The sequence below is a fragment of the Pyxicephalus adspersus genome, chromosome 9 (genome assembly GCF_032062135.1).
Source record: "Pyxicephalus adspersus chromosome 9, UCB_Pads_2.0, whole genome shotgun sequence".
Classification (NCBI taxonomy): Eukaryota; Metazoa; Chordata; class Amphibia; order Anura; family Pyxicephalidae; genus Pyxicephalus; species Pyxicephalus adspersus.
In genome coordinates this window covers 29,155,735-29,180,888 of record NC_092866.1, presented here as the reverse complement: position 1 = coordinate 29,180,888, position 25,154 = coordinate 29,155,735, and the positions used below count along the sequence as shown (strand labels likewise).

The 25,154-nt window shown below is 36.6% G+C and overlaps 1 protein-coding gene across 6 annotated transcripts in view; it reads left to right on the top strand.

Moving 5' to 3' along the window:
• SIPA1 (signal-induced proliferation-associated 1) overlaps positions 1 to 18,951 on the top strand; it is a 56,526-nt gene extending 37,575 nt beyond the window's left edge. For 3 of the 6 annotated variants that reach the window (XM_072423045.1, XM_072423047.1, XM_072423046.1), the window contains exons 5-15: positions 3,358 to 3,532; positions 4,223 to 4,326; positions 5,589 to 6,386; positions 9,535 to 9,809; positions 9,902 to 10,072; positions 10,626 to 10,689; positions 10,859 to 10,982; positions 11,818 to 11,904; positions 14,688 to 14,748; positions 16,294 to 16,360; positions 18,054 to 18,951. In XM_072423045.1, coding sequence (XP_072279146.1) covers positions 3,358 to 3,532; positions 4,223 to 4,326; positions 5,589 to 6,386; positions 9,535 to 9,809; positions 9,902 to 10,072; positions 10,626 to 10,689; positions 10,859 to 10,982; positions 11,818 to 11,904; positions 14,688 to 14,748; positions 16,294 to 16,360; positions 18,054 to 18,224 — 2,097 coding nt within the window. In that variant the 3' untranslated portion in view covers positions 18,225 to 18,951. The remainder of the gene's footprint in view (positions 1 to 3,357; positions 3,533 to 4,222; positions 4,327 to 5,588; positions 6,387 to 9,534; positions 9,810 to 9,901; positions 10,073 to 10,625; positions 10,690 to 10,858; positions 10,983 to 11,817; positions 11,905 to 14,687; positions 14,749 to 16,293; positions 16,361 to 18,053) is intronic. The other 3 variants (XM_072423048.1, XM_072423050.1, XM_072423049.1) reach the window with 3 other exon arrangements.
• The last annotated feature ends 6,203 nt before the right edge of the window (positions 18,952 to 25,154 follow it).

Below are 25,154 nucleotides of genomic sequence, written 5' to 3'. Positions count from 1 at the left end.
GAAAAATTGGATATACTAACAGGGCAGGCATTACAAAGTTGTAACAAATAATTGGGAGAAGGTAGAACACTGAAACAATAAGAGGTTACTGGATACCCATGCCATAAACAACTGGGAGAACTAAATTTGGCGTGTTTTGCCACACCCCCTTTTTTACCACCCGGCTACAGCTTCCTACCACCCGGCTGAAAAAAATTTCTGGGGAGAACACTGCCACAGGGTTCAGTGTTAGGACCTTTACTGTTTACATCTTTATAAATGATACAGAGTTTGGGATTAAGAGTACCATTTCTGTGTTTGCAGATAACGCCAAGCTATGTAATGGGATTAAGTCCGTATAGGATGTCTATAATCTACAAGCAGACCTGGATGTACTGTTTGATTGGGCAGCCAAAATGCAAATGACATTTAATAATGATAAATGAAAAAGTTAGACTTAATATTAGTATGCAATGTCAAGCTGCAATATCTAAAGCTAGCAAACTACTTTCTTGTTTTAAAAAAGGAATAGACTGCAGAGATCGAGACATAATCCTTCCCCTGTACTAAGCATTGGTCAGACCTCATCTGGAATATGCAGTCCAGTTTTGGGCACCAGTTCACAGAAAGGATAATGTGGAATTGCAGAGAGTGCAGAGAAGGGCAACTACACCAATAAAAGGAATGGAGGAGCTCAGCTTTGAGGAGAGGTTAGCTGAACTGAATCTATTCTCCCTTGGGAAGAGACGTTTAAGGGGGATATGATCACCCTGTATAAAAACATATATAGTCCAAATAGAGAACCCTCTTCACGATTTTTCACTTTAAGATCATTACAAAAAAACAAAGACAAGGAGGCACTCTGTGTCTGGAGGAACATTTTAAGCTCTGGCTATGGAAGGGATTCTTCACTGTAAGGTCTGTGAAAATGTAGAATCGTCTCCCTAAGAAAGTAGTTTCAGCAATTACTATAGCTTGCATTAAGAAAAAGCTGGATGATTTTCTAGAAGCACATGATTTAACTGGATATTAAAGCTTCAAAGTGAAGATAACAGAGACTGTTGATCCTGGAAACATCTGACTGCCTCATGAAACCAGGAAAGATTTTTTTCCCCAGTTTTTTTAACCTTCCTCTGGATCAACTATGTCTATAGGGTTTTTATCTGGGATATGTTTATTTTACTAGTGGTTGAACTTGGATTATGTAACACAGTAATAGTAGAATTGATCACTGCAATCACATTCCGGATCTAGATGACCAAAATATTAAAGTTGAAAATATTTAATGATTTAAATTGTATAATCAGTTGAGACAAAGTGGACATGAATATGTTCAGTGAAAACCAAAATCAAGGCTGGATTTGAAATCACACTGAAAATCAAAGTAAAAATCTGAAATCATAGGTAGGAACGTAATGCACTCCTGACAATATCTAGACATGCTGGTGCCCTGGGGTATCTTGCAACAATACGTAATGTCCAATGGAATCTTTATTGGTTCAGGTGTGGGGAATGTGGGGGCCAGTGAATAGCATCAATGCCTTCATACAGGCACTGATCATTCCCTGTTACAGGGTTCTAAAACTCTTTTAAAAAAGTGTACATTTTGTGGATGTTCTAGCTGCACTTTTTCTTTGCTTAACAGTTGTCCTTAACTAATCACTCTGCAGCCTGGTATAGAGCAATGGATATCTTCTGTACTGATGTTTATGCTTGTTCTTGCTGGCTTTTCAAAGCCTTCTTTTAATATTCAGTATCTATTTTCATTCTTTTAACCAGCTTATTCTTTATATTTCCCATCTTCATTTATTCATTTACTCCACAATCCACACTATCAATCATTACTAACAAAATCCACTACTCTTCAAAATCTGAACCATTAGGAAGCCTTTGAACCAGAAGGTAAATTTGGATAGATAATGACCAGTAGTAGTGACCACTTTCAGTACCTCTCACACAAATGGGCTGCAAGGTGTTTGCCATAATTTAGGTATCTTGATTGCTAGTCAGATTATCTAACTAGGTAAACAATTTTATAATATTTTTAACTTTTTTTCTGAACTCTCCTCTACATTACACAATAACAGTTACACAGTTATAAAATGAAATGTGTTTTTTTTTTAATTTAAATAGAAATTCATTGTATCAGCTAGAGAGTGGGAAATAGGTATATAGTCAGATGAAGCAGCAAGTACACCCTTTAAAAATTGGTGATTTTTTTATATTGAATAAGTAACATTAGCTCCTATTTTAAACATTTTTGTATTGACATGTGTACTGTCTTCATGCCAAGAAAGAAACTGCCATTTATTGCCTTCAGGATAAAGGTTGTAAATGTCTTTTGTGTCTGGCAAGGGATTTAGGTTTTAAAATTATTTAAAATCAATTTTTCCATTGTAAGGAAAATGATATACAAGTGTCCATTGTGCCAAATGCTGATTGAGAATGATGAGAAAGAGAATGTGAGGCCATCTGTCTGAAAGTTGAAATTAAAGCTCAAATGGATTTTTTTGTCAATCCACCACCGAATGGCTCAAAAATATTAAATGAAAGGCTATGTACTGGGTTAGGCAAAGGCCTTTTAAATCCCAAAAAAATCTTATTGACGGACTAGAAACAGGCAATTCAAGAAAACCAATAAACATCTTACAACTGAAGACATTTTGCATTGTGGAGTGTCAAAAATGTAGTTAATGTTAGAGACTTGTGGGCATATATGCAAAAATATCTACAGAAGGTAATGTTTGTTAAAGGGGGCAATACTCGTACTGCAGCCCATCTTGCAGCCCATTTGCAGCCCACACCTTGCAGCCCATTTGTGTGAGAGGTACTGAAAGTGGTCACTACTACTGGCAATACTCGTACTGGCTTCCAAGGCAGTGTGCACCTCATTTTTCCTCAGTACAGAGCTAAACCTATTGATATTGTTGTTAACATTTTCGAAAGGGAATTTTTCCTTGAATTTATATATTAGTATATTTCCCAAATCAACAGGCATTGTTTGAAAGAAAATGTAATGTTTGTTCAAGTATGTCTCCATCCCATTAATATCTGTAATTTAAACACATACAATATAGTAAATAATTATCCAGTAAGAATGTTTCAAAAATACATTGTTTATTATGTTTTGTATTCTTTGGCAATGTTAGTTTATAAAGTGTAATATAGTCAACATACTAAAGAGCAACGCTCCAATTTTATAAGCCTTGTCTACTCATTTAAAGATAGAGTAAAAATATTATTAGAGGTTTAAAATTTGAAGATCAATGTACTATCTGTTTAAAATGCCTGTTTGTAATTAGCATTAAAGTAAAATGTCTGCATCTTTCTTCAAACAAACTTGTGCAATATTTAAATTTTTCATATCACAATTTTTAGCTCAGTTTTCAGAGGAAAATTGGAGTTTTGTATTGTAAAAGTGGGCAAGCTACAGAGGAAGAAATGTATAACAACGAAATAGCTGGTCCAGCTTTTAAGGAATTCTTGAGCCTTTTAGGTGATGAAATCAGATTGAAGGGGTTTGATAAGTATCGTGCACAGCTGGACAACAAAAGTAAGTGATGCTTTTTTCTTAAATCTGGTCCTAAACAGTCAAATGTTTAATCAAGAATACAATTTGCTTGGGCTCGGGACCTGTTTTAATCACCTGAATATCAAAATACTTACTAAGTTTAAAACTGGATTCAGTGTTTTTGTGATTCCACTTTAAAAAGAATAAAAATGACCGGTTTGTAAAGTAAACCTGTTAGCACAGATTCACTTTTTTATACAATATACCTGTTAAAAGCAGATTTCATATACCTACTTTTCAAGGGGCCAGACCTTTGGAAAAGCTACCAATTCACTGTTTATTCTACTTTAAAGGTATTAGGGCCAATTATTTGGGATCCAACACCTTTGCTAATTATGTTGTGGTCCATCTCACTGGCATACATTTGCAGAGGAAAGCAAGCTATAATTTGCCAGATTTTCAAGAAACCTGTTGCTGGTAAGGCAGTATATGTCTTATTTTAACAAGTAAGTTGTATAAAAGTGATTTTGTAATGACAGGTTCTTATTACAATTTAATTAAATATTGTAATTTTTATAATTTTGTTAATAGCTTTTTTAACTTGGCCAGTGTCTAAGCAAATTATATACACACACACTAAAATATAAATATGCTTAAAGTCAATGTTATAAATTACATATATTTTACAACTTTTAAACAACTACGCACTTACATAATTGTGCTTGTTCACAGCTGACAGTACGGGTACACACTCTCTCTACACTCGTTACCAAGATTATGAAATAATGTTTCATGTATCAACAATGCTTCCGTTTACTGCAAGTAACAGTCAACAGGTAACTTAAAAATAAAAATCATCAACACTTTTCTCGCTTACTAGTTCATAGTATCACTGCTTGTCACAATATATTGAGAGTAAACATTAACATTTGTCTAGCCACTTTTTAGTCTTATTATGTTGTTAAGGTTTTTAGGGCTCTGAACTATGTGATATAAGGTATTAGGGAGCAATGTTTTTATACCAGTTACACTTCTACAGACTATCAATGGAGGAAGTTCATACTTTTGTATATATATATATATATATATCAAGAATTTTCTTGATCAATTACTATATGGTAATAATCAGGATGGTATTGCTTAATTTGAATGTTAAAATAATAATAAATAAAAAAGTTTTGATAAATATAGTAATACTCTGTTTCATTGGGATTTATAAAAATAGAAAGAAATCAAATAGCTCTGTAGAAAAAAAACATTTAGATATAAGGCCTAAAAAAAATACCTCTATTGACAATTCCAAACACAATTTTTTCTTTCTGGGATTTTTTAGGGACATCTACAATAATGCACACATCTTTAAAATAATCACATATTTCTTAATTTGCAAATATTAAAAACAAACATTGTAAAACATAGAGCTTCTATAGACAAATTCAGCTTATGCCATAATTCACTTCATGAGATCCTATCATGTATTTTTGGATATTGAATATTTTTGCATATTTAAGTTCTTTGTCTATATCACGTTTCACCCAAAGGCTTCCTCAGAATGACATCCTCAGCTTATGTCGAAAATTCCTACAATCTCTAATTGTTTAGAAAAAAAAACAAACATGTAATTAGAAAAGTCACTGTTAACTAAGACCTTCTACCCTGCACCCTTCAAATCAATGCTACAGAATGCATTGAAACCTTTGACAGACAGGAAGCTAGCGCTTCAGAAACAAAGATCAGCACCAAAGGTAGTATATCATCTTGGTGTTGGTTTGCTTTAATATATATTTATTTTTTAAAACTTGTGGGAATTGATTAGCAAAGCCTAAACATAACTTAAACAATAAATTCAAAGGTCCCCAGAATTAAAAGGAAATCTATGTATCTATACAGACAAGTTAAGCCCATGACTGGCTTCTTTTTTGTCTATGGATTAACAAATTATACAATTATAGTGGACAGGTAACTAAATAATTTTGTTTACATCTTTATAATTAAAAATTAGAATCTTGAAATACATTTTTATTCTTAGCTACATCCTGTATTGTAATCCTGAATTATTTATTGTTTACCCTACACTAATGTTATTTTGATTTTTCAGCTACTGCGAAAGAGGCATATTGGTAATGACATTGTGACAATTGTTTTCCAAGAACCAGGTGCCCTCCCGTTTACTCCACAGACCATACGCTCCCATTTTCAACATGTATTCATTGTTGTAAGAGCTCACAGTCCATGTACTCCTCACACCATCTACAGTGTTGCTGTTACTCGTACGGCTGACACACCACCTTTTGGACCACCTTTGCCTTCAACTATGTTTCCATGCTCTCCTGAACTTAGAGATTTTATTCTTTCCAAAGCAATAAATGGTGAAAATGCAGCAGAACGTGGTGGTAAGTTTCTGGCTATGGCCACAAGAACAAGAGAAGAGTACTTAAGGGACTTGGCTCGTGACCATGTGACTACAACTACTTTGGACTCTTGCTCCTCCAAATTGGCCATCTTGGGCCTTTCTAAGAAAAGAGACAGAGCTGGCAGCACAGGTCCTGGGGATAAAAGTGGAAAAGGAGCCCGCTGGACATACAGTGTTCCTCCTGAATTCCACAGTTCTGGTGCCCTTGTATGGACAGTTAAAGCAACAAGTGTCTGTATTCCTGAAGGTACCTATATGCTGGGGATATCCTCTGAAATGGTGGTTTTAGTAGATCCAAAAAAAGAGAGTGAGGGAACCGTATGCTTCCACTGTTCATGCCGTGATGTACTTGGATGGACATACTGCAACAAAGGGGGGCTGGACCTTTACTATGGACGGGCAGGAAGATTGTCTCTCTGCCCAATTGCTAACAGTGAGAGTGAGGTGGAAGAAGAAGTAAACTACATTGTAAAGAGGCTACAGGTGAGAGAAAAGATTTGACAATAGCCAGAAGTGGTTCTAGTAATAACTTCAATAGTTTTCAGAGTTTTGGTATCTGCAGCCCACTTAAGGTTTAGTCAAAAAATTGCAACCTTTTTATGTACTACTGAATGCTATTAGTTTAATTAAAAATGCTAAACTAAAGATAATCCTGTTTTTAATGAAATACTCCTGCAGTTTCTCCTCATAGTTTTTCTGTATGTTTTGTTCTTCCATTGTTTATAGGTGCACAGTCTACTTGTTTTTACTCGTATATTACATTCAGACTACACATATCTCTTGACACCTCTGTTTCCACACACCATATGTACAACTTTTACAAAGGCATTGGTAGGATTGTGTCTGCAGCCTGGTATAAATGACACTTTGGTATTTAAGATAGGCTTCTCTAGCAATAGATGAGCAAGTGCCTGAACATCTGGCACCAAAAATACAATTCTCCAAACCACTATACCCATGTTCCCAAAATAGCACTGATCTGCAGACCACTTTTGAAAAACACTAGTATTTGCCAATCTTGGCATTTTTTAGCCACATATAAGTTAATTAAGTAATGTTGCAACCTAAAAGGCTACTACAAATAAGCTACAAGTTAATTAAACAAGCCTTGAATATTAAAAATAAAAACTTCTATGTTGTGGCTGCATTATGTAGCCAACTTGTCATATAGTAGGCAGCTGGAACAGTATAGTTCGTAAACACAATTCAGCAATTCGGTACAGGCATCAAATGTTTCTCGTTGGGAACGATTTTCATGATTATTTCTAGTAACTGATGAATGAATGTAGTTGGGCATGATTTTTCATGATCACCTCTAGTAACTTATGAATGAATGAACACTGTGCACATAACACTGTTTTGTTCAGTGGAGATGGGAGGGTGGAGAGGACCAGTGAGCCATATCCCACTGTGCTCTCCTCCACAGGAGTGCACAGCAGTTGGTTCATCAATCCATCAAGGTAAATTCATGAACCACATTTGAGGATTGCTGTACACTTCAGGTTTACTCCAGAGATGTTTAGGGTGGGAATTATCTGACATGTGTACGAAAGATGGTTCATTGGCATTTGTAATGTTTTTTGACAATATGAAAAGGTAAAATAAGAGTTGTACGGGTACCAAATAAATATCTGATCATGGTAGAAAATGTACTTGAAGAATAGGAGCATTTCAACTATCAAAATAGGTGTTAACTTTGAAAAGTGATTTCATATGTTAATTTTTTAGTAGTGTTTACTAAATACACAATCATAGGATACCAAAGAAAATAATTTCTCTTACACATGACAGGGTAGGTTCACCTTATCTACTAGCACAAAGAAAACATACACTTTCCACTTTTAAGTAAGTCAACAGCTGCAGTAAATCGGCCCTATTACACACTTGATGACTTTGCATATACATGCTGTACTTTAAAACATGCATATATTCTACCAACATTTTTCATGCTATAAATTACAGAATTTTCTACAAATCAACTTTACATATGTATGCAATATTTCCAGGGAAAGAATCAAATGTGGCACAGCAAAAAATATAGTCATTTTACCTCCTGCAACTCTAAACAATTGTGTTTACTGCTCAGGATGCTTGGTTTAGGAATTCAGGAAATATATTTAACTGAAGCAGGAAATACATAATGCACAAAGTTAGTATGTTGTAGTACAGGAATAGTCATTATGCTGTCTGAATCATGTTCAACATCAAATTGATTTCCTCCTCAGGTTTAATGCAAATAAAGATACATGTTGGTGTTCAACTTATCTGTGCTACCTTTTGCGCTAAAAGGGTGGCCCAAACCAAAATATAGGCTGGTGTGAATTTAAGAACATTAGAGTATGATTTGTAATTAATGTAATTTTTTGCTATTCAGTAGTTACAGTGTTTTTTTTAAATATAAATATTTGTAGAATATACTTGTAGTAGTGACCCATGTTTTAGATAATATTAGCAATCTTAATGATATATGAGTGTAGTAAAACAAATTAGAAAGCCAGACTAATAAATTTGCATGCAAAAAATAATAAAGCCTAAACACAGTTGCCCTTATAAACAGGTATGATTGCATGCAGAACCTCCCAAACAATAGGGGCAAAAGTAGCAGCTCCCGCGTGCCCACCACTCTGGAGGGTCCTCAGATCTAAAGCTGTGTTTTTTTGCCCCTGCTGATATACAGACCTTTAGAGGCCACAGCAATTAAAGACCACAGCAATTAAAGACCACCTGAGTTCCCCATCTTCAGCTTTCTGTTAACAAATGCCATACTGTGCCTGAATAGCAGGCATACAGAAAAAAAGTTAGACAAGCAATTGTCTGACATGCACAGTAGGTGTGCTGCCAGCCTGTCTAGCTAGTCTTCAAGCAGTGGTTGCATGTTAAATCTATAGACTTCAACTAGACAGTTAGCAGTCTCTTACTGTAAGTAAAGTTGATTGCATGGTGGCTGGGGCCAAAAATATATATTTACATTTAGGCCATTTTGTGACTTGCATATTCACTGTATTAGTTGAGCAATTTAGAGCACGCTGGTGATGCTGCTACATGGTGTGCTGTCCCTGCCTAGAGCATGGCTTCCTCATGAGCTCTGGCACTCACTGACCCAGCCTCTCTTGATTTTTTTTAACCCACTTTCTTTCTCCCTTTGTAACTGCTGTTCCTTGTCCTGAGAACATAGAAAGAACAGTACATCAGTATAATTTTCCTGTGAGACCTCCTCTTGTTGCATCTGTTCTTGCAAAAAGCCAGGAATGAAGTGCTTGAACTACATTGAATTACATCAGCTGCACTTAGCAAGTTTGAAAGGGTCTGGTGGGTGGGGGAAAGTTTGCAGTGCTGGCTGAATGTTGGCCACTCTGTGTCTGGAAAGATGATGGCGATTTCAGGTGCCAAGACAATCACATTCTCCTTGTGCTTGTCCTGCCTTTGGTCCTGTATTGGCCAAGACAGACATGGCTAGTCTCTGTAAACGTCTACCATGCCCAACCTCTGTCTTTAGACCTGCCTAACATTTTGGGTATATTTGCCATTACTTCTATTAATTTCTTGATTGTGGAGGATGAGGGGGGTGGGCAGAGAATGTACATTATTGGTGTAATACTTTTTTGATGCAAATAATTTTTTTTTATCTTAGGTTGTGTCAGGTGGTTGTGAGACCCGTGAAATCCCATTGCTTAGAAATGGTCTTGGGCAACTTGGATTCAATGCAGATTCAGGGGGGTTTGTAACTGAAGTGGAGAGATTCAGCATGGCTGAAACTGTAGGACTTTGTCCTGGGGCACGGTTGGTAGCCATCTGCGGCCAACCATTCTGCTCATTGACCCCTGAGGATGTTCGTACTTTGTTCATTCGTGCAAAAAAAGTGACTGTGACTACTTTGCCTCCTGATGAATCAGGGAAGCCACGCAGGTAATACAGCATACAGCAAATTAGTTAGAACCATTGTTGGCAACCTGTCTGTTTTGTTGACATAGTCTAAGTTCTTTCTTGGTTTTATCTAGGAGTTTTTCTGAGTTGTATGTGCGGTCTCTTCAAGAACAGAGAATAATAAGGCCTTCAGAAGGAGACAATGAAGAGAAGGAAGAAATTATTCCAAGAAAACCACAATCTACTTCAGCAGCTCAGAAGATTCTTCGGACCCTTTCTGTACAGGAGGAAAGGACAGACTTCAGGTAAAATACTGTTTTACCACATTTTTAAAAGTGTTTTTAAAATATTTTTTTTCTAAATTGAAGTTCTATCATGCAGAAAGTAGGGTTGCAACATTTTCTTTTAATAATACATAAATACCCTTATTAGGTGCCCCTTTGGAATGAAGAAAGAAAAATTTTACGAATGTTACCATAGGCAAATGTTTGGAACATCTAAATAACAAATCCTATAACCAATTAGTAAAGTTAAGCTAACTTAAGTTTAAAACCACTTTTATGGTGGTTTGAATTAATAACAAATACAATGGATAAGTGTAAATATCATCTAGAGATTACCAAACCCTGTGTGTCAAATGAGCCATATCACCCATGTGAAAGGATCATCTGTTTAACTACAAACTTTTATTTTCTTATAAACTATCCTATGCAATTTCTTTTCGCCAGTCCACACTGCATGCCAGGCAGCATTTTTGACTTTCTCAAAACTAGCTCTTCACACTTATACAATTGTGGACATCACCCAGAGAGAACAGTTATCTGCCCATCTTACTGTTATTTTACATTTTTTTTTTAGGTTCAGTAGTGATGAATTGGCTCCTCCTGATATTATTCCTCAACCAGACCCTTCGAGGGAACTGGTGAGTTGTATACCTGTTTCCTCTGTCTCATTTCGCATAAATTGAGCCAACCAAAAAAACATATTTGCAAAAGTTTTAACAAATATGTAATGGTGGTTGTGTAATGAATTAGTCCTTTTAAAATCCAGCTTTCCCAAACTAAACTCTATGTTCTTTTTATATGTCCTAGAATATGTATGACACATTTGGAAAGTCCATTAATGAAATGTTGGAAACAGATGTGGTTCTTCCAGATGAGGAAAGCACTGCACCTGCATCTTCTCAGGAACACGCTTCTAACCGTAATATATACCGTAATATATTTATTTGTCATCATATATTTTCTCACTTTTATAAAAAAAATATACACTTTATTAAGCAGAATGTACCACATGACAGATGGTTAGCAGAATAAATAACTTATTTTATTACATTCCTTTATCATTTACTTAATTTGAATTGACCATATTTGTGACAGATTTATTTTTAAATCAAATAATAATACCTAACTGCACAATATTTTTTACAGCCTAATTTACTTTTGGCTACACATATTAACGTAAATCTGCTCAGCTGGCAATCCTAGTCTTTGGCAGTAACCTTCTGACAAAGTATGTTTCTTTCCTTTGTCTCTCACTGTGTTTAAGAAGAGACAGATAATCAGCTACACTGTGACCAATCACTCTGTAATTGCCTTCTGACCAAATTCACTTTGATTCTCAATGCACAAAGTACCCAAAACCACTGAGTGATTAAAGGGTTAATAAAATTTGCATTAAATCTAATTAAATGCATTTTTTATTTCATTCTGTATGAAACTAAATAGAAAACATGCGTACTCCAGAGCAAGGCAAAAACCCTTAACAAATAGTCCAATTTGCTCCAACAGGGAAAAAATGTTTTCCTGATCCTCTATGACAGATGTTCACTATTTCAATATTCTATGGTTTTATTACAGTTTTCTTTCTTTATTGATCAACTGTAAAGTGTATATTGTTGCCTCAAATATGGGCTAATTTGTTGGCCACTATTTTTTGAACACATTCAAATTTATGTGGGATTATAATATTTGGTTTTAAACATACTTAGCTGCAATAAAATTGTCATTCCAGAATCTTTTGTCTTGACGTTCCCTTGTTTTTTCACCAGCTCCTCAATCTCTAGAAGATGAATGGAAGAGTATCTCGGATCTCACTATTGCGTGCAACAGTATTCTGGAAGCCATGTCTAAAGAAGGTATCATTTGCCAGAAATGATGATGACATTGGGTTTGCACACTTTGACAACAATGATATGTCTGATTAACTGATAAATATTGTTTAAATCTGGCTATACATTGGTCTACTATTTCAATACATATTAAATTTGATATAATTATTGATTCTCTGTAAAATCTTCTAAAAAAAAATGTCACTCTTCATCTATAATTGATGGACATATTGATTGAGCATTGATTGGAAATGCCTGTTTTGTGAACAATTGAGACAGATGGAAGCAAATGGAGATGTGGGGAAAAGTGGTGAGCGATCAGTGGTGGAGGACAGTGGAGTAAGGCTAGGTACACACGTGCAATACTTCTGATCCAGTAATCGGCTCATAATGACCATCCTGGCAGATCCATGGACAATGGAAGTAAAGGGGGGAGAGCGCAGCGGAATGCCGCTGCGTCGTTCTCCCCCCTCGTCTCTCTATAGAGCAGAATAGTGCTGTATGTACAGCACTTGATCATGCATCTTGCAGTCATTAGTCTTTGGAAAGTATTGTGAAAGATCCGTTCCAATGACAATAATTACACATGTGTACATAGCCTAAGAACAGATAGATGTATGAATAGAATGGCTTGTCACCTATTGTTAAAATTACTATGTTGTTACCACTGAAATCAGTGGTCTTTAAACTCTGTTGCTATGATATCAGTCCAAGTGTGTATTACCTGGTGATTATCAGGGCACTGACTGATGTGTATCCTAGTAATGGCTTACAGCCTGTATTCTTTGGTTGTAAGAGTAGTTAAAAAAGCCAATTAACTGCAATTATTGTTAGATGTTCAGGATGATTCTGCAAGAATCTGAATCTGAAAAGTGGCATAATTTCTTAAATGTCTTTCAAAATTCCATCAAGTCTTTTGCAACAGTAATCTAAGTATGTAAACAGTTTTTAGGAAGATATTGGTCATTTACCTGGTTGTGCCAAAAACAACTAATCAACTAGCTAAGTTCAGATGGGCAGTTGACGACAATGTACTTAACCACTCCTAGGTGCTCATTTTTATTCACTAGCATCTGGGAACGTTTACTATCAGTTTTGATATATCTTCTGTCCTGCTGTACTCTCACTTCAACCTGCTTAGAAACTAATTTCAGCCATTGCAAAAAATGTAAAAGCAACCATGCTGCAGGCACATGCCTGTACAAAAATCAATATGGTTTGCTTTATTCATGGCAAATCTAAATGCTGATAGTTTAGACTGTTTGCAAAGGTGAAAATAATTCAGAAAAACTAATTTGCAGTTTTCTTGTGCAGATTATGAAAACTTTGCTGTCCTGTTCACTGAGGTTTTTGCCATTATTTTAGGGCACTCCAAATCTGGCATAATTATTTATGTGTAATTGAGAAAATCCAGGATTAAATATACTTCAATATTTTTTTTTATAACATAGCCTTCTTATAGTTTAAAAACATTAATACCTTACTAGTGGAATCCCAACAGCTATGTACCCTAGTCACTGGTACATAAAATAGTTTGCATATTTTTTTCTGTATGAGGGTCTGTGTCAGCTGGCTTTTAACTTGTGTTGGTGGCATGAGTTTGATATCCCTTTAAGAAACTTTTTTGATCATTTAAAATGTAATTGTCAGGTGCATTTGATCTTTGGCTTTCCTCTTTTGACCTGCATTTTGATCTGCTGCAAGTGGGTTGTACATTCCCATTATACCTAAAGATGCTTTACTTAGGGCAAATAAACCCTTGTCTCTTTTTTCTAGATACCATTAAAATATAAATAAACCCATTGAAGTTTGCATCAAGGAGAGTCATGCATCAACACTAACATAAACATATATGTATGCACATTCACAGGTATTTAGCTGCATATCCACTACTTCGCAATTTCAAACTCCAGACAGACATAAAAAACACCAGCTAGTGTCAAGATGCACTTATGAATGCAGCTAGTTCAAGCAAATAAATTTGACCTGTGACCTTGAATCTTGCAATCACCTGCACAATAGAGCTCAGACTTGGATTGGAAGGGGCAGCACACTGAGCCAATACGATGTGCTGTCAAGGAACATGATTGAGAGAGTAGGCAGTGGGATGACTGCTGCTTCTCCAATATTTTCCAGTCACAGGTTGAGGCAGATAGCTGACCTATTTGTATTGAATCACTACAGTAAAGAAATGTCATGAATCCCTTGGCAGGTAAAACAGCCCCATATATGTAATTAGGCTTTCCAGCTTTTTGCCTGGAGTTCATTTAAAAAAAAAACTGATAAAGTATCTTTAGGAATTTGGCATGCTTGGCCACTATGTACATGTACAAGGGGCACATTTAAACACTGAGACTTTTTGACATGAAAATTAACTGGACAATGTTGGTCAGTCCCCATAAAACTGTTGTTGGCTTACTAGTGGAGAACAATCAAGGATATTCAGTCCTGCTACAATTTCCGCTTCAATAATTTCTATTACATACACAATTGGATTGTCTCATGACTGTGTTTGTTATCTGTATTGAACAACTGGACTACCAAGGCCTAAAAAGAGTCTGAACAATTATCATCTAAAAATCAGTTTCTACAAGTAGCAATAACAATAACAATAGGTATCGGTAATAAGTACTAAGTGTATATGAAAAACATATAAAATAATTTTAAACTTTATTAGATGAAGGTTTATTCATAAAGTATATGCAAACAGCTAAATATTGGAAAAATATATATATTTTACCCTATATTGGTGGTAAAATCCCAGCAAGATATTTAGTTTGATATTGTTGTATTTAATTTGTGTTTTACAGAACAGGTTCAAGAAATCAAAAATAATCTTGGACCTCCCAGCTCTGTGGCAACCGCATCTGGGTAAGAGCTAATGACTGCATGTGGCAGAAGGATTGAAGCTTTGACATGCTTAAAAGTAAACCTTCCTGAGAAATAAGGGGTCTCTTTTTGTTGGCCTCTAATAAAGCTGGTTTGTTGGCTGTCACTCCCAAGTATATGGATTCAATACCTGAGTCACTAACCCTTAACTATTAAAAAAATAGACTTTCAGCTAACTACTATCTCTACCTTTCCTGATTTGTATGCTGATTTACTGATTGATATGTATGTACACTGACACATTAGTAATGAACTGTTAACCAAATTGTATCCTCCTGCTTATTTGCTTGTGATGTGTAGACATTTGCACAAGATGCATCTGCATGCACAGGCTACAACATACAGTGTGTGTGTATGTGTATATATATATACATACACACACACATATGGTATACAGATACAGACTGTATTTATGGATTATTTACTTAAAAATATGGTACATTCCGCGAGTCCTTATGTATGCCAGCTAAGCTGTGGCATGCCTAAAATATGTCGAAAAGTCCATATAACTACTGCTAAAATTTTACATGTACACATCATGTAGCAAAAAAAAAAAAAAAAAAATAACACAAACTTTGTACTCCCATGCTAAAAGGGATTGTAAACCTTCTGAATAGAGAGGCAATTTAATTTAGTTTATGTTTGTTTCTATGCACAGAAATTTAAACACCAGCTTGTGAAATTCCATACGCTAATGCTTGAGGAATTGATTAAGGAGAGGACCTTAATCAATAATTATACATATGCTGCTTTATTTGCTCAAACAGCATGTCCTACATAATTTTTAGACCTATAACTTTGCGTACTATAAGTGTACTATTTATTTTTATTATAGGTAAATGTTTTCACGGGCAAGTTTTTTTGTTTTTTTTTTTTTAGAACCAAAAGCATAAAAGCAGCATACATTGGACATTCTATGCTTACACAAGCTTGCATCAAACCATATACATTTAACATTAGTGTATGATCTGCTAGTGAAAGCATATTGGAGTCATTTTTTTTCTTGCCATTCTTTAAATACTTTAGCAAAATAACACGAATGATGTAGTGACTATTAAAGCCAAGCAAAATAAGTAGATTTAGAAGCTGTAGCTCCTTGTCACAGACTTGCTTTAAAGCTGAACTCCAGGCAAATATAAGAACACTATTTAGGTAAACTAGGCATGCATGTTACATGCATTTCAAATCAATCTTGTATTCTTTGAAATGTCGATATAGCTTCTTGTATTGCTCTGTACGATGTACAAAGGGATACCTTGCTCTCTAAGACAATCATGGACTTTATAAGTCCAGTTCCGAAAACACTTGGTATGGTTTTCTGGCAGATTACAAGACTGAGCTGACTGAGCATATTTGAAAATTGTAAAAGTGCTTTGGTAGGCAAGCTATTCACTATATCTGTATTTTAACTGTGTATTTAGCTGATTGCCAGAAGTTTACTTTTGAATGTTTTCTGCTGTGTAGTAATCTCAATATAGTATGCTATGTACTATGTAGTAATATTTTCTATTTCTTTTTTGTTTATAGAAATCTCAATGACAAAGTCACAGAGCTGGAAATTAAACTGAAACAACTGCAGGAAGAACTCAGGAAGGTGAGAAAACCTAAAACCTTTTTACTAGGGATATGCGGGTGGGACTTATCATGGCAGTCAAAGAATTGAGGTTAACTCCTATTTGATTTGATGTTAAGGCATGGAAGAAGTAGTAGATGGGTGGTATATGAGTGTACTCATTAACTCAGCAACACAAGCAAAGCTATCAGAAATTATCTCAAAGTATTTTTCTGTTGCTTGCTTTTATTTTTCTTTATTCAGTGGTCTGTGTATTATTCACCCTAGATTCACCCATCCGAAATACATAATCACTAATTCAGTTTATTTAAAGAATGTTTAAATAACCAGCATGTGTACCTGAATCTGTCTAGATATCTGGCTCATCTTCTATACAGTAGAATAGCAGAGGCCGGGGTAGCACTGGGGGCTAAAAAGGTTCTGCTGTGCCAAACACTGACTGACAAGTGGGGTGACAAATAGAGTGGCAGTTTAGACCATTCCAAAGAAGCATACAAGAAGGATATTTAATCCCTCTAGAGTTTCTCTGGCTACAATAGTATTGTTGGATTAAAAAGGCACCACAGTTTTAGGCAGGATAGTGTCATCATTCTGTTTCATATCAGATTTTAAAATATTCCTTGGTTTGTTACAAATGCTATGTAAAATGTTTTTTTAAGCTGACTGAGCTTTTTTGTGATTACCTATTACTGAGCTATTGTTTTTTAATACTGATTATGAACAATGTGGCTGATTGCATAATACTCCCTTATGTCATGTTTATGTAGTATATTGATTCACACACACACACACATATATGTGTGTGTGTATGAGTATGCGTGTTATGGGGGACTCCTTTGGATGGGTTTTTAATGCTTTTATGGGTTAGGCCAGAGGTAGGTAATCCTGGAGAAGTAGAGATCTACCTAAGCATGAACAGGGCTCATATTATCAAAAATGTGCCAGAATGCATAAGTTTGTGAAGAGGAGAGGAGTGTAGTGTAGACTAATAGGGTGAGGAGAATGGCATTAAGGCAAGGTGATGAAGAGTGGTATTAGGACCAGGGTAAGTAAAGGGTTTTTGTGACTAAAATGGGGTAATATCAGTCGGAGATACACAAAAGGGGGAAGGGTTGGATACCCTGTATGTGGAGGACTGGGATGGGGGGTTCCTTTAGTGGGTGGGAAGCCATCCGGCTCTTTTTGTAGACCATCAGGTAAAGTACTAAAATAGCTAGCCTACTGGAGAGCCCCTTTAGTGGGTCAACCAGTCACACTGACTTTCTGACAGGGGAGTGCATTTAAAATGCCAGCACAATAAAGGCTGATATTTTACAATACATTCCTTGCCAATTGGTCTACAAGAAAATGGTAACCAAGGTCAGTAGGGCTTCCTTTTCTTAGCAGCCATTTTCTTGTAGACCAGCAGGTTTAGAATGGTAAACCAACCTCTTAGCCAAAACGTTTAGGGACCCTTCCTCTAAGGGATTTCAACTCTCACTAATGCATTGACAAGCAGGTAGGTATGTACTCAGTTGCCATCATTGCAATTATAATGGCTGATTGTAAGTACAGATCAGTCATGACAGATAGCACAATTTAATTGGTCATATAAAAAGAAATATGAAAATGAATTAAAAGTTGTAGAAAATGTGAATGAAGTATGTTAAACAAACATGTTACAGATGAAAAAGGTAAACTTAAGATTTTAATTTCCTTTTTTTTCCATCTATAGGAACAAGAGGGAAGAGCAAAGCTTCAGGCAGAGGTGCTCAGTCTGAAAAGGACCCAAGAAGAAGCATTTACGGGAACTTTGCCCCGTGATGGTGGTGCCAAAATACTCAGGGGTGGAAACAGTAACTATGAAGGATCAGTCAATGACTGTACAAAAACAGCAAAAGACTGAAAAAATATCTTTTAACATTGGGATGGGTGAATCATGTCATTAAAGGTCAACCAATCAATACTATTAAAACCAATATGAAGCCAACAAAACATTTATCAGGAAGAGGCTAGATTATTTACCGAAAGGTAGTGAAAGTGCTTGAAGAGTTGTTGCTGAAATGTAGCAAATGTGCAAACAAGTCAAACACTGAACTATTAAGGCAAAAATGAGTGGAAGGATGAAAAGCCACTAGAATGGCACATTTTCCTTGAACTATGCCAGTTTCTTATCATGCCTATGCAATGGAAGCAACATATTTCAGGATGTGTAAAATAACTTTAATGTGATGCACTTCTTAACTGTTGAGCAAATGAAGATTTTGGTATAGTGAAAGGGAACATGTAAGTGATATGACATATGCAAAGTTTGATGAGATTCATAGTGGGCTGACACACCCACATTATTTTCAGGTAAGGTAAAAAAAAAACTGTGAAGGGGTAAAACAAAAACAGCATAGTTAAGGGAAGATATTTTGCCAAGACAAATTGCAATTATTGGAATGAGTTAACCAGGCAGTGTTCAATTCAGTTAGAGAAGACATATTGTGTATGATGGTGGAACATTACCAATGAAGAATGACCTCAAGTTCTAGACTTTGTATATATATCATTTTAATGTCTTCCAGTGGTAATTTTTATTGTCTCTGTCATCATGAATGTATTTCTTAAACAATAAATGGTAAAAAATGTCTGCACTCTGATACCTTTTAAAAAGGTTTACGTATGATTTAGATGCCATGGGAGTGATTTACTAAAAAAAAGGATGCTTGCTTACCAAGGTGAATTGTCATCTTACAAGGGATATATCGTTCACGTAGCTTAATGAATGTGGTCATATTTTACTTTGCAGTGAATACCCAGTCACGTCCAAGAAATTTTTTTTTAAATGTTTTTTTTTCTTGCACATGATTAGATGACTTAAATTACCAGAAATTATTCTCATTTACTAAGTGAAGTGAAGCAATTCACTTTGCTATATGAACAGGCTTTATTACTCTAGAAAATCAACACCAGTGAGAGAAGAATCAACAAAAGTCATGACTGTATCTGAACTCACTAAGCAGGTAAAATAGAAAAAGCTTTTACACACCAGTATTTTTATTCTGCGATCTAATTCAACAAAAAATAAACTGGTTTCAACACTGAATTTCCAATCTACTAAAAAAATTCCAATAAAAAGATATGGCATATGTCAGATGTGCATATTGGTTTACAATGTAAGGAAAAGAGATTTGCTTGTGGCATCTTTGCAAATCATTCTTTGAGCCTGTAAGAATTATACTCTACGAGTGCAGTGGAATGTTTTAAATGCCAGAAAAAGCACTTGTCAAGACACTTTTATGTCTAAGAAAAACATCTTCATTTTCATTTTGCTCCCTCAGTAGTCCCATTGTGTTGAGGATGTGTTCAGTAGGAAATGATTTTTTTTACCCCAGTACAACTTATTAGGATTTGTTTTTTTATATAAATTGGTAAATTTGACCTCGTCAGCAGTGGTGTATCTAAGAAGTTTTATTGAGGAGAAAATGCTACTCCCCAGATAGGTCACTAACAAGGTACTATGTAAGTGCAAACACAGTCAAGCAGATTATTATTCCACCCAACAGTGTCATAATTCTGGTGCTGACATCACTGAGCAGAATTTGCAGCACCAGTACACAGAACAGAGGAGTCAGCTTTTCTAAGATAGGTAACAGTGCCAGCTCTGATGACAACTATCTATGCTTATATAGGAGGCATTGACCTTTAATAAAACAAACATTGGGTAGATGCCTTGAAATTTTAGTTACAATTACAGGGTGACAGGAAGCTTGATAGATAATGTGTGGTAGAAGCAAAGTGTAAATGTGACTCCACATGCTCACAAACAGGGTAGCCACTGAGGAATAAGATTTTCTTTGTTACACATTCATCGAAGGGTGTGTTTGGGCACATTAAGGTGTTTGTGCTTTCTCAGAGTGAGGTTTCAAGGGAAGTGAGAAGGAACGGTGAAGTCAAAAACTGCAAAAACAATCCTGTAAATAAACATGGGAGTTTTTTACCACCAGGTGGAGCTCAAGATTACAATGAGGAGCAAACATACTTAAACACAGAGAAATGATGATTGATAAGGACTTTATCTACCCTTCTTAAGGAAGGCATACCTAATGCTCCCACCTGCCTCAAAAACATTTCTAAGGGTCAAAGCTTCTGTGTACTGGTGCTGCAAATCTCCTCGATAAAACTACTTACATACACCACTGCTGATGAGGTCAAATTTACCAATATATATAAAAATAAACAAATAAATCCTAATAGGTTGTACTGGGGTAATAAAGTCAGTTCCTATTGAACACATCTTCAACACAATGGGACTATTGAATGGAGCAAAATGAAAATGGGCAGCGTAGTGGCTGAGAGATTAGCACTTTGGATTTTGCAGCGCTGGGTCCCAGGTTCACATCTCAGCCCATAAAACTATCAGCATGGAGTTTGCAGGTTCTCATCGTGTTTGTGTGTTTCCTCCCACATTCCAAAAACATGTAGTTAGGTTAATTGGTTTCCCCCAAATTGACCTTAGACTGTGTTAATGACATATGACTATGGTAGGAACAATAGAATGTGATCCCCTTTGTAAAGTGCTGTGCAATATGTCTGTGCTATATAACTAATGGATGTTAATGATAATACAACCAATAGCAGACACAAGAGGTGGTTAAGTGATTGACAAAACCTCCCCCCCCCTTCCTACCAGGTGCAGAGCAGCAAATGTTGCCTCTTCTTCCTTCTCTGTTAATCTTGCCATAGCCCTGCCAGCTGACAATAAAGCCAGGATCATGTAGAGAGAAACCGACACTGAGCAGAAAAAAAATAGTGATGTTTTATGAGGCAAAGGCAAAACAACAGCAAGGATGACTAGAAAGAGCAGTTATACTAATCTATCTGGCAGCACTGATCAACAGATTGAAGTCTCTACCTATCGCATGTCCACTAAGCTCTGGATGGTGGGTTTTGTTGGTGTTTGTTTTGCCAACAGCACAGGTATGGTTTGCTATCTCGGCCTACAATATATCAGTCATGGTACAAATACAATCTATTTTTGTACCACATGCATGAAAAAACACAAAAATCTGCCCAGAGCTCAGTGTGAGCAGCACCTCAGTGAGGCAAGTTGGAAAAAGTCCTGCATTAAAGATCAGTAGACCCAGTAGCCTTCCATAATTTTGGGGTCTTCCAGTATCCCCTATACAAATTGCAATCACTGCTCTGCAGGATTGGATGACCAACAATGTGTCGGTGCATAGCACTGTCAGTTGCAGGGTGCACTGATGATGGTGGACCATATGTCCATTTACATATACCTAATGGGACAGTGGGTAAATTAAGTGGTGGTTGGGTTGCAAATGACAATGGGTACATCTACTGAAATTGTGGAAATACAGAGAGTTGTAAAAGATTTTTGCATCTTTTTCCATCTTGTTCATCTCCATCTCTTTACCCTCTCTTCTATCTTCTACTTGCTCTCCTTCTTCTTACATAGGCACCTACGTGTTACTCCATCATTTATAATTACTTTGAGGGGTTTAGATAGTGACAAAAATACTTCTTTACAGAATGCCAACTAGCCTAAACTCCCCATGTATAAATGTATACACTCTTACTGCAAAAATCAGCAACTAATTAGTACCAGACCTGTGCAGTTCCAGTATTTAGTATCTTTCTAAGCACTGCTGTCTGCCTAGTGGATGTAGTGATCAACTGAGAGTTACCATGTTTCACTTGTGTCCAAAAGAACACCTGCAAAGCTGGATGTGCTAATGATGGTTCCATTAATCCCCTACAACTCTCCCAGAAGCTCATTGGTGCACTAAGCCTTATCGGGGATCCTGTATTAAAATATTACATTTTGGTGGAACATCAGTGTTGTTTAGATCTAGCAGAAATGAACCAATTTCATTTTTGGCTGGTTTAAACCTGGACCGGACTTTTCATATAAAAATACAGACCCATCACCAGCTGAGTATGCTGGAGCAAATTATGGCACTGTAGACAACCAAACAACCAACTAACCAGTGCCAGTATTTTAATTAGAAGAAGGCAGTGCAGCAGGCATTACAGAAGATGCCCGCCATGAACAGATTTCAAGCTTATTTTGCACTGAGCATATTGCTGTAAGAGTGCAGCTGCCAAAATTTTACCTGGGTACCTGGAATTTTAGCAGACCAATTATGACCTGGCCCCAGAACTGGCACAAGATTGTAAACTGTTAAAATCTGTGTATCACACTGTTTCTGGGGATGAGACAAGCTTGTGGCTGGACTTTTGAAATGAGAAAACTTACACATGCAAAAGTGTACACTGACACAGGTACTGCTGGACCAGCTGCAGACTATGTCATTGACCTCCAATAAAATTGTTAGTTGCAATGATTTATATTCATGTTCCAAGAAAACTATTTCACTGGGTGACCCAGGTGGATCCCCAGAACCAACTTATCACAAACATGGGACACTATGACTGCAGGCATTGTCACAAGAGAACTGCAAAAGAGCTGCTCAGCGGAAATGAGGGGTTCCCTTATCCCAGGCTATCACAAAGTTATTTCTATTTCTGCAAGACTTTAGGTTCACAGTGGTGCATAGACCAGGGAGAGATGACCAAAATGTGGATGCGCTCTGGGTGTTTTGTCATTATAGGCCAAACGTCCATGCCCACTGGCCTGGAACAGTAGGGGGGAAATGTGGCAGCCCTGTCTGGGGCAATGCAGTGAGAGGGTTATTTGAAGAGGACATGAACAAGTGCACTCCAAAAAGGTTGGAAGTCTTTGTGACAGGAGTAAAATCAGCTTTATGTAGGGTTGTACCCTACAGCTGCAATATCTAAAGCTAGCAAAGTACTTTCTTGTATTAAAAGAGGAATCAAGTGCAGAGATGGAGACATAATCCTGCCCATGTACAAAGCATTGGTCAGACCACATCTGGAATATGCAGTCCAGTTTTGGGCACCAGTTTACAAAAAGGATATTGTTGAATTGGAGAGAGTGCAGAGAACGGAAACTAAATTATTAAAAGGAATGGAGGAGTTCAGCTATGAGAAGAGATTAGCTGAACTGAATCTATTCTCCCTTGAGAAGAGACATTTAAGGGGGGATATGATCATCCTGTATAAATATATAAATTGTCCATATAGAAAACTCTCTTCCCCATTATTCACTTTGAGATCATTACAAAGAGGGCAATCTTTGCGTCTGGAGGAAAAGAAGTTTAAGCTCTGGATAAGGAAGGGATTCTTCACTGTGAGGTCTGTGAAAATGTGGAATCGGCTCCCTCAGAAAGTAGTTTCAGCAACTACTATAGATTGCTTTAAGAAAAAGCTGGATGAATATAACTGGGTATTAAGGCTTTAACCCCCCTAGCGTTCTAATTCTGTCAGTTTTTTGGTGCAAAAAGTGATCCTAAATTTTTTGCATAGAAATTTTTGTTTATATTGTGGGTCTGTAATTCTTAGGATTACCTCCTGGGTATATTAATTATATTTATTTATTATATTATAATCATAAATTATAATAAATAATTATAAATCATAATTATAAAAAATAATGAAATAATAGACCCCAACAATGTAATTTATAAAAAAAAACTATTTTATCAAAAATTTCTCGCTGAAATTTTCCAAACAAGGGTACAATATTATTGATAAATATTAATATAAAATAAGTGCAGATTTTAGAAAAAAAAATTTACATTTTTAGTAGACATACCAGGTGTGGTAGATTTCGAAGCAGGGTGCTGCACAAAGTCCAACATCACAGTCAGGACAGTAGAACCTGGTTTCCTTGCGTTTCTTCCTTCCTCTGTCATTGGTCTTTAGGCAGCAAACCACGCACATCCTTGTAGGTGCTGCTTTTTTCTGGGTTGGTGGGATATATTCAATGAAGTGATGACCGGTCAGGCCTTCTGGGTTGACAACGGTGAAAGCATGACGTCCAGGTCTATTCATAGCCACTGATGGTGTTTGGTGGTTCCTGACTATGGATTCGGAAACTTACAAAATGAAGTCTGAATGATTCACAGGCCTCTGACAATTTTTTTTGTACAGAATGTAGGCATTCCATAGGCACTGCTCAACTAGATGCCTGAAAATCTTCTTGTAGTACTTCCTTTGCTGTTTCCTCATTGCTGGGTAGAATGTCATTGCTTGGTCAGCTCTGTCGACACCTGACATGGTGTTGTTAAAGTCAATCACCACCTGTGGCTTCATCACTTCTTTCCCAGGTTTTGTGTGTACCAGAACGGTGGAAGCATCATGGGCAGTACTCAACAGGCACACATGTTTCTTGTCACGCCATCTCAGGGCCATCATCTTTCCTTTCTGCCAGGCAACAATTTCTCCTGTCTTCAGCTTCCCTTTTGCAAACAGTGATGGCAGGTTGCTCCGGTTAGCCCTAACATTTCCATAGGCATCTGTTCTGTGTTGCAGAAGGAACTAATGAAGCTCAGGAGATGTGTAGTAAATGTCAGTTGTGACACGATAGCCCTGATCTAGCAATGGCTCTATGAGAGATAGCACTGAAGATGTTGCCAATCCATAATGGCTGTATCTTGGGTTGTACCTGTGTCCCTTTTTCAGTGTACAGTACTGTATTTCAGATGTCGGCAGATGAGGCTACGTTTTCATGCCGAATCGTGCCATCTTTGACGCAATGTACTGCACCCAGCTGAGCCTCCCCTTGTAAGCCATTAGACTTTTGTCAGTGCTGACATCTCTTTCTGGCACATAGGTTAGCTGGAAATTTTGTAGAATCATCTGAGACACTTCCTAAATTTTCTTGAGTTTTGGTGCAGGATGAGTAGTCTCATCAAATTCTTCATTGTTTGCAAAGGTTACTTCATTATGAGAAAAAACAGTATTC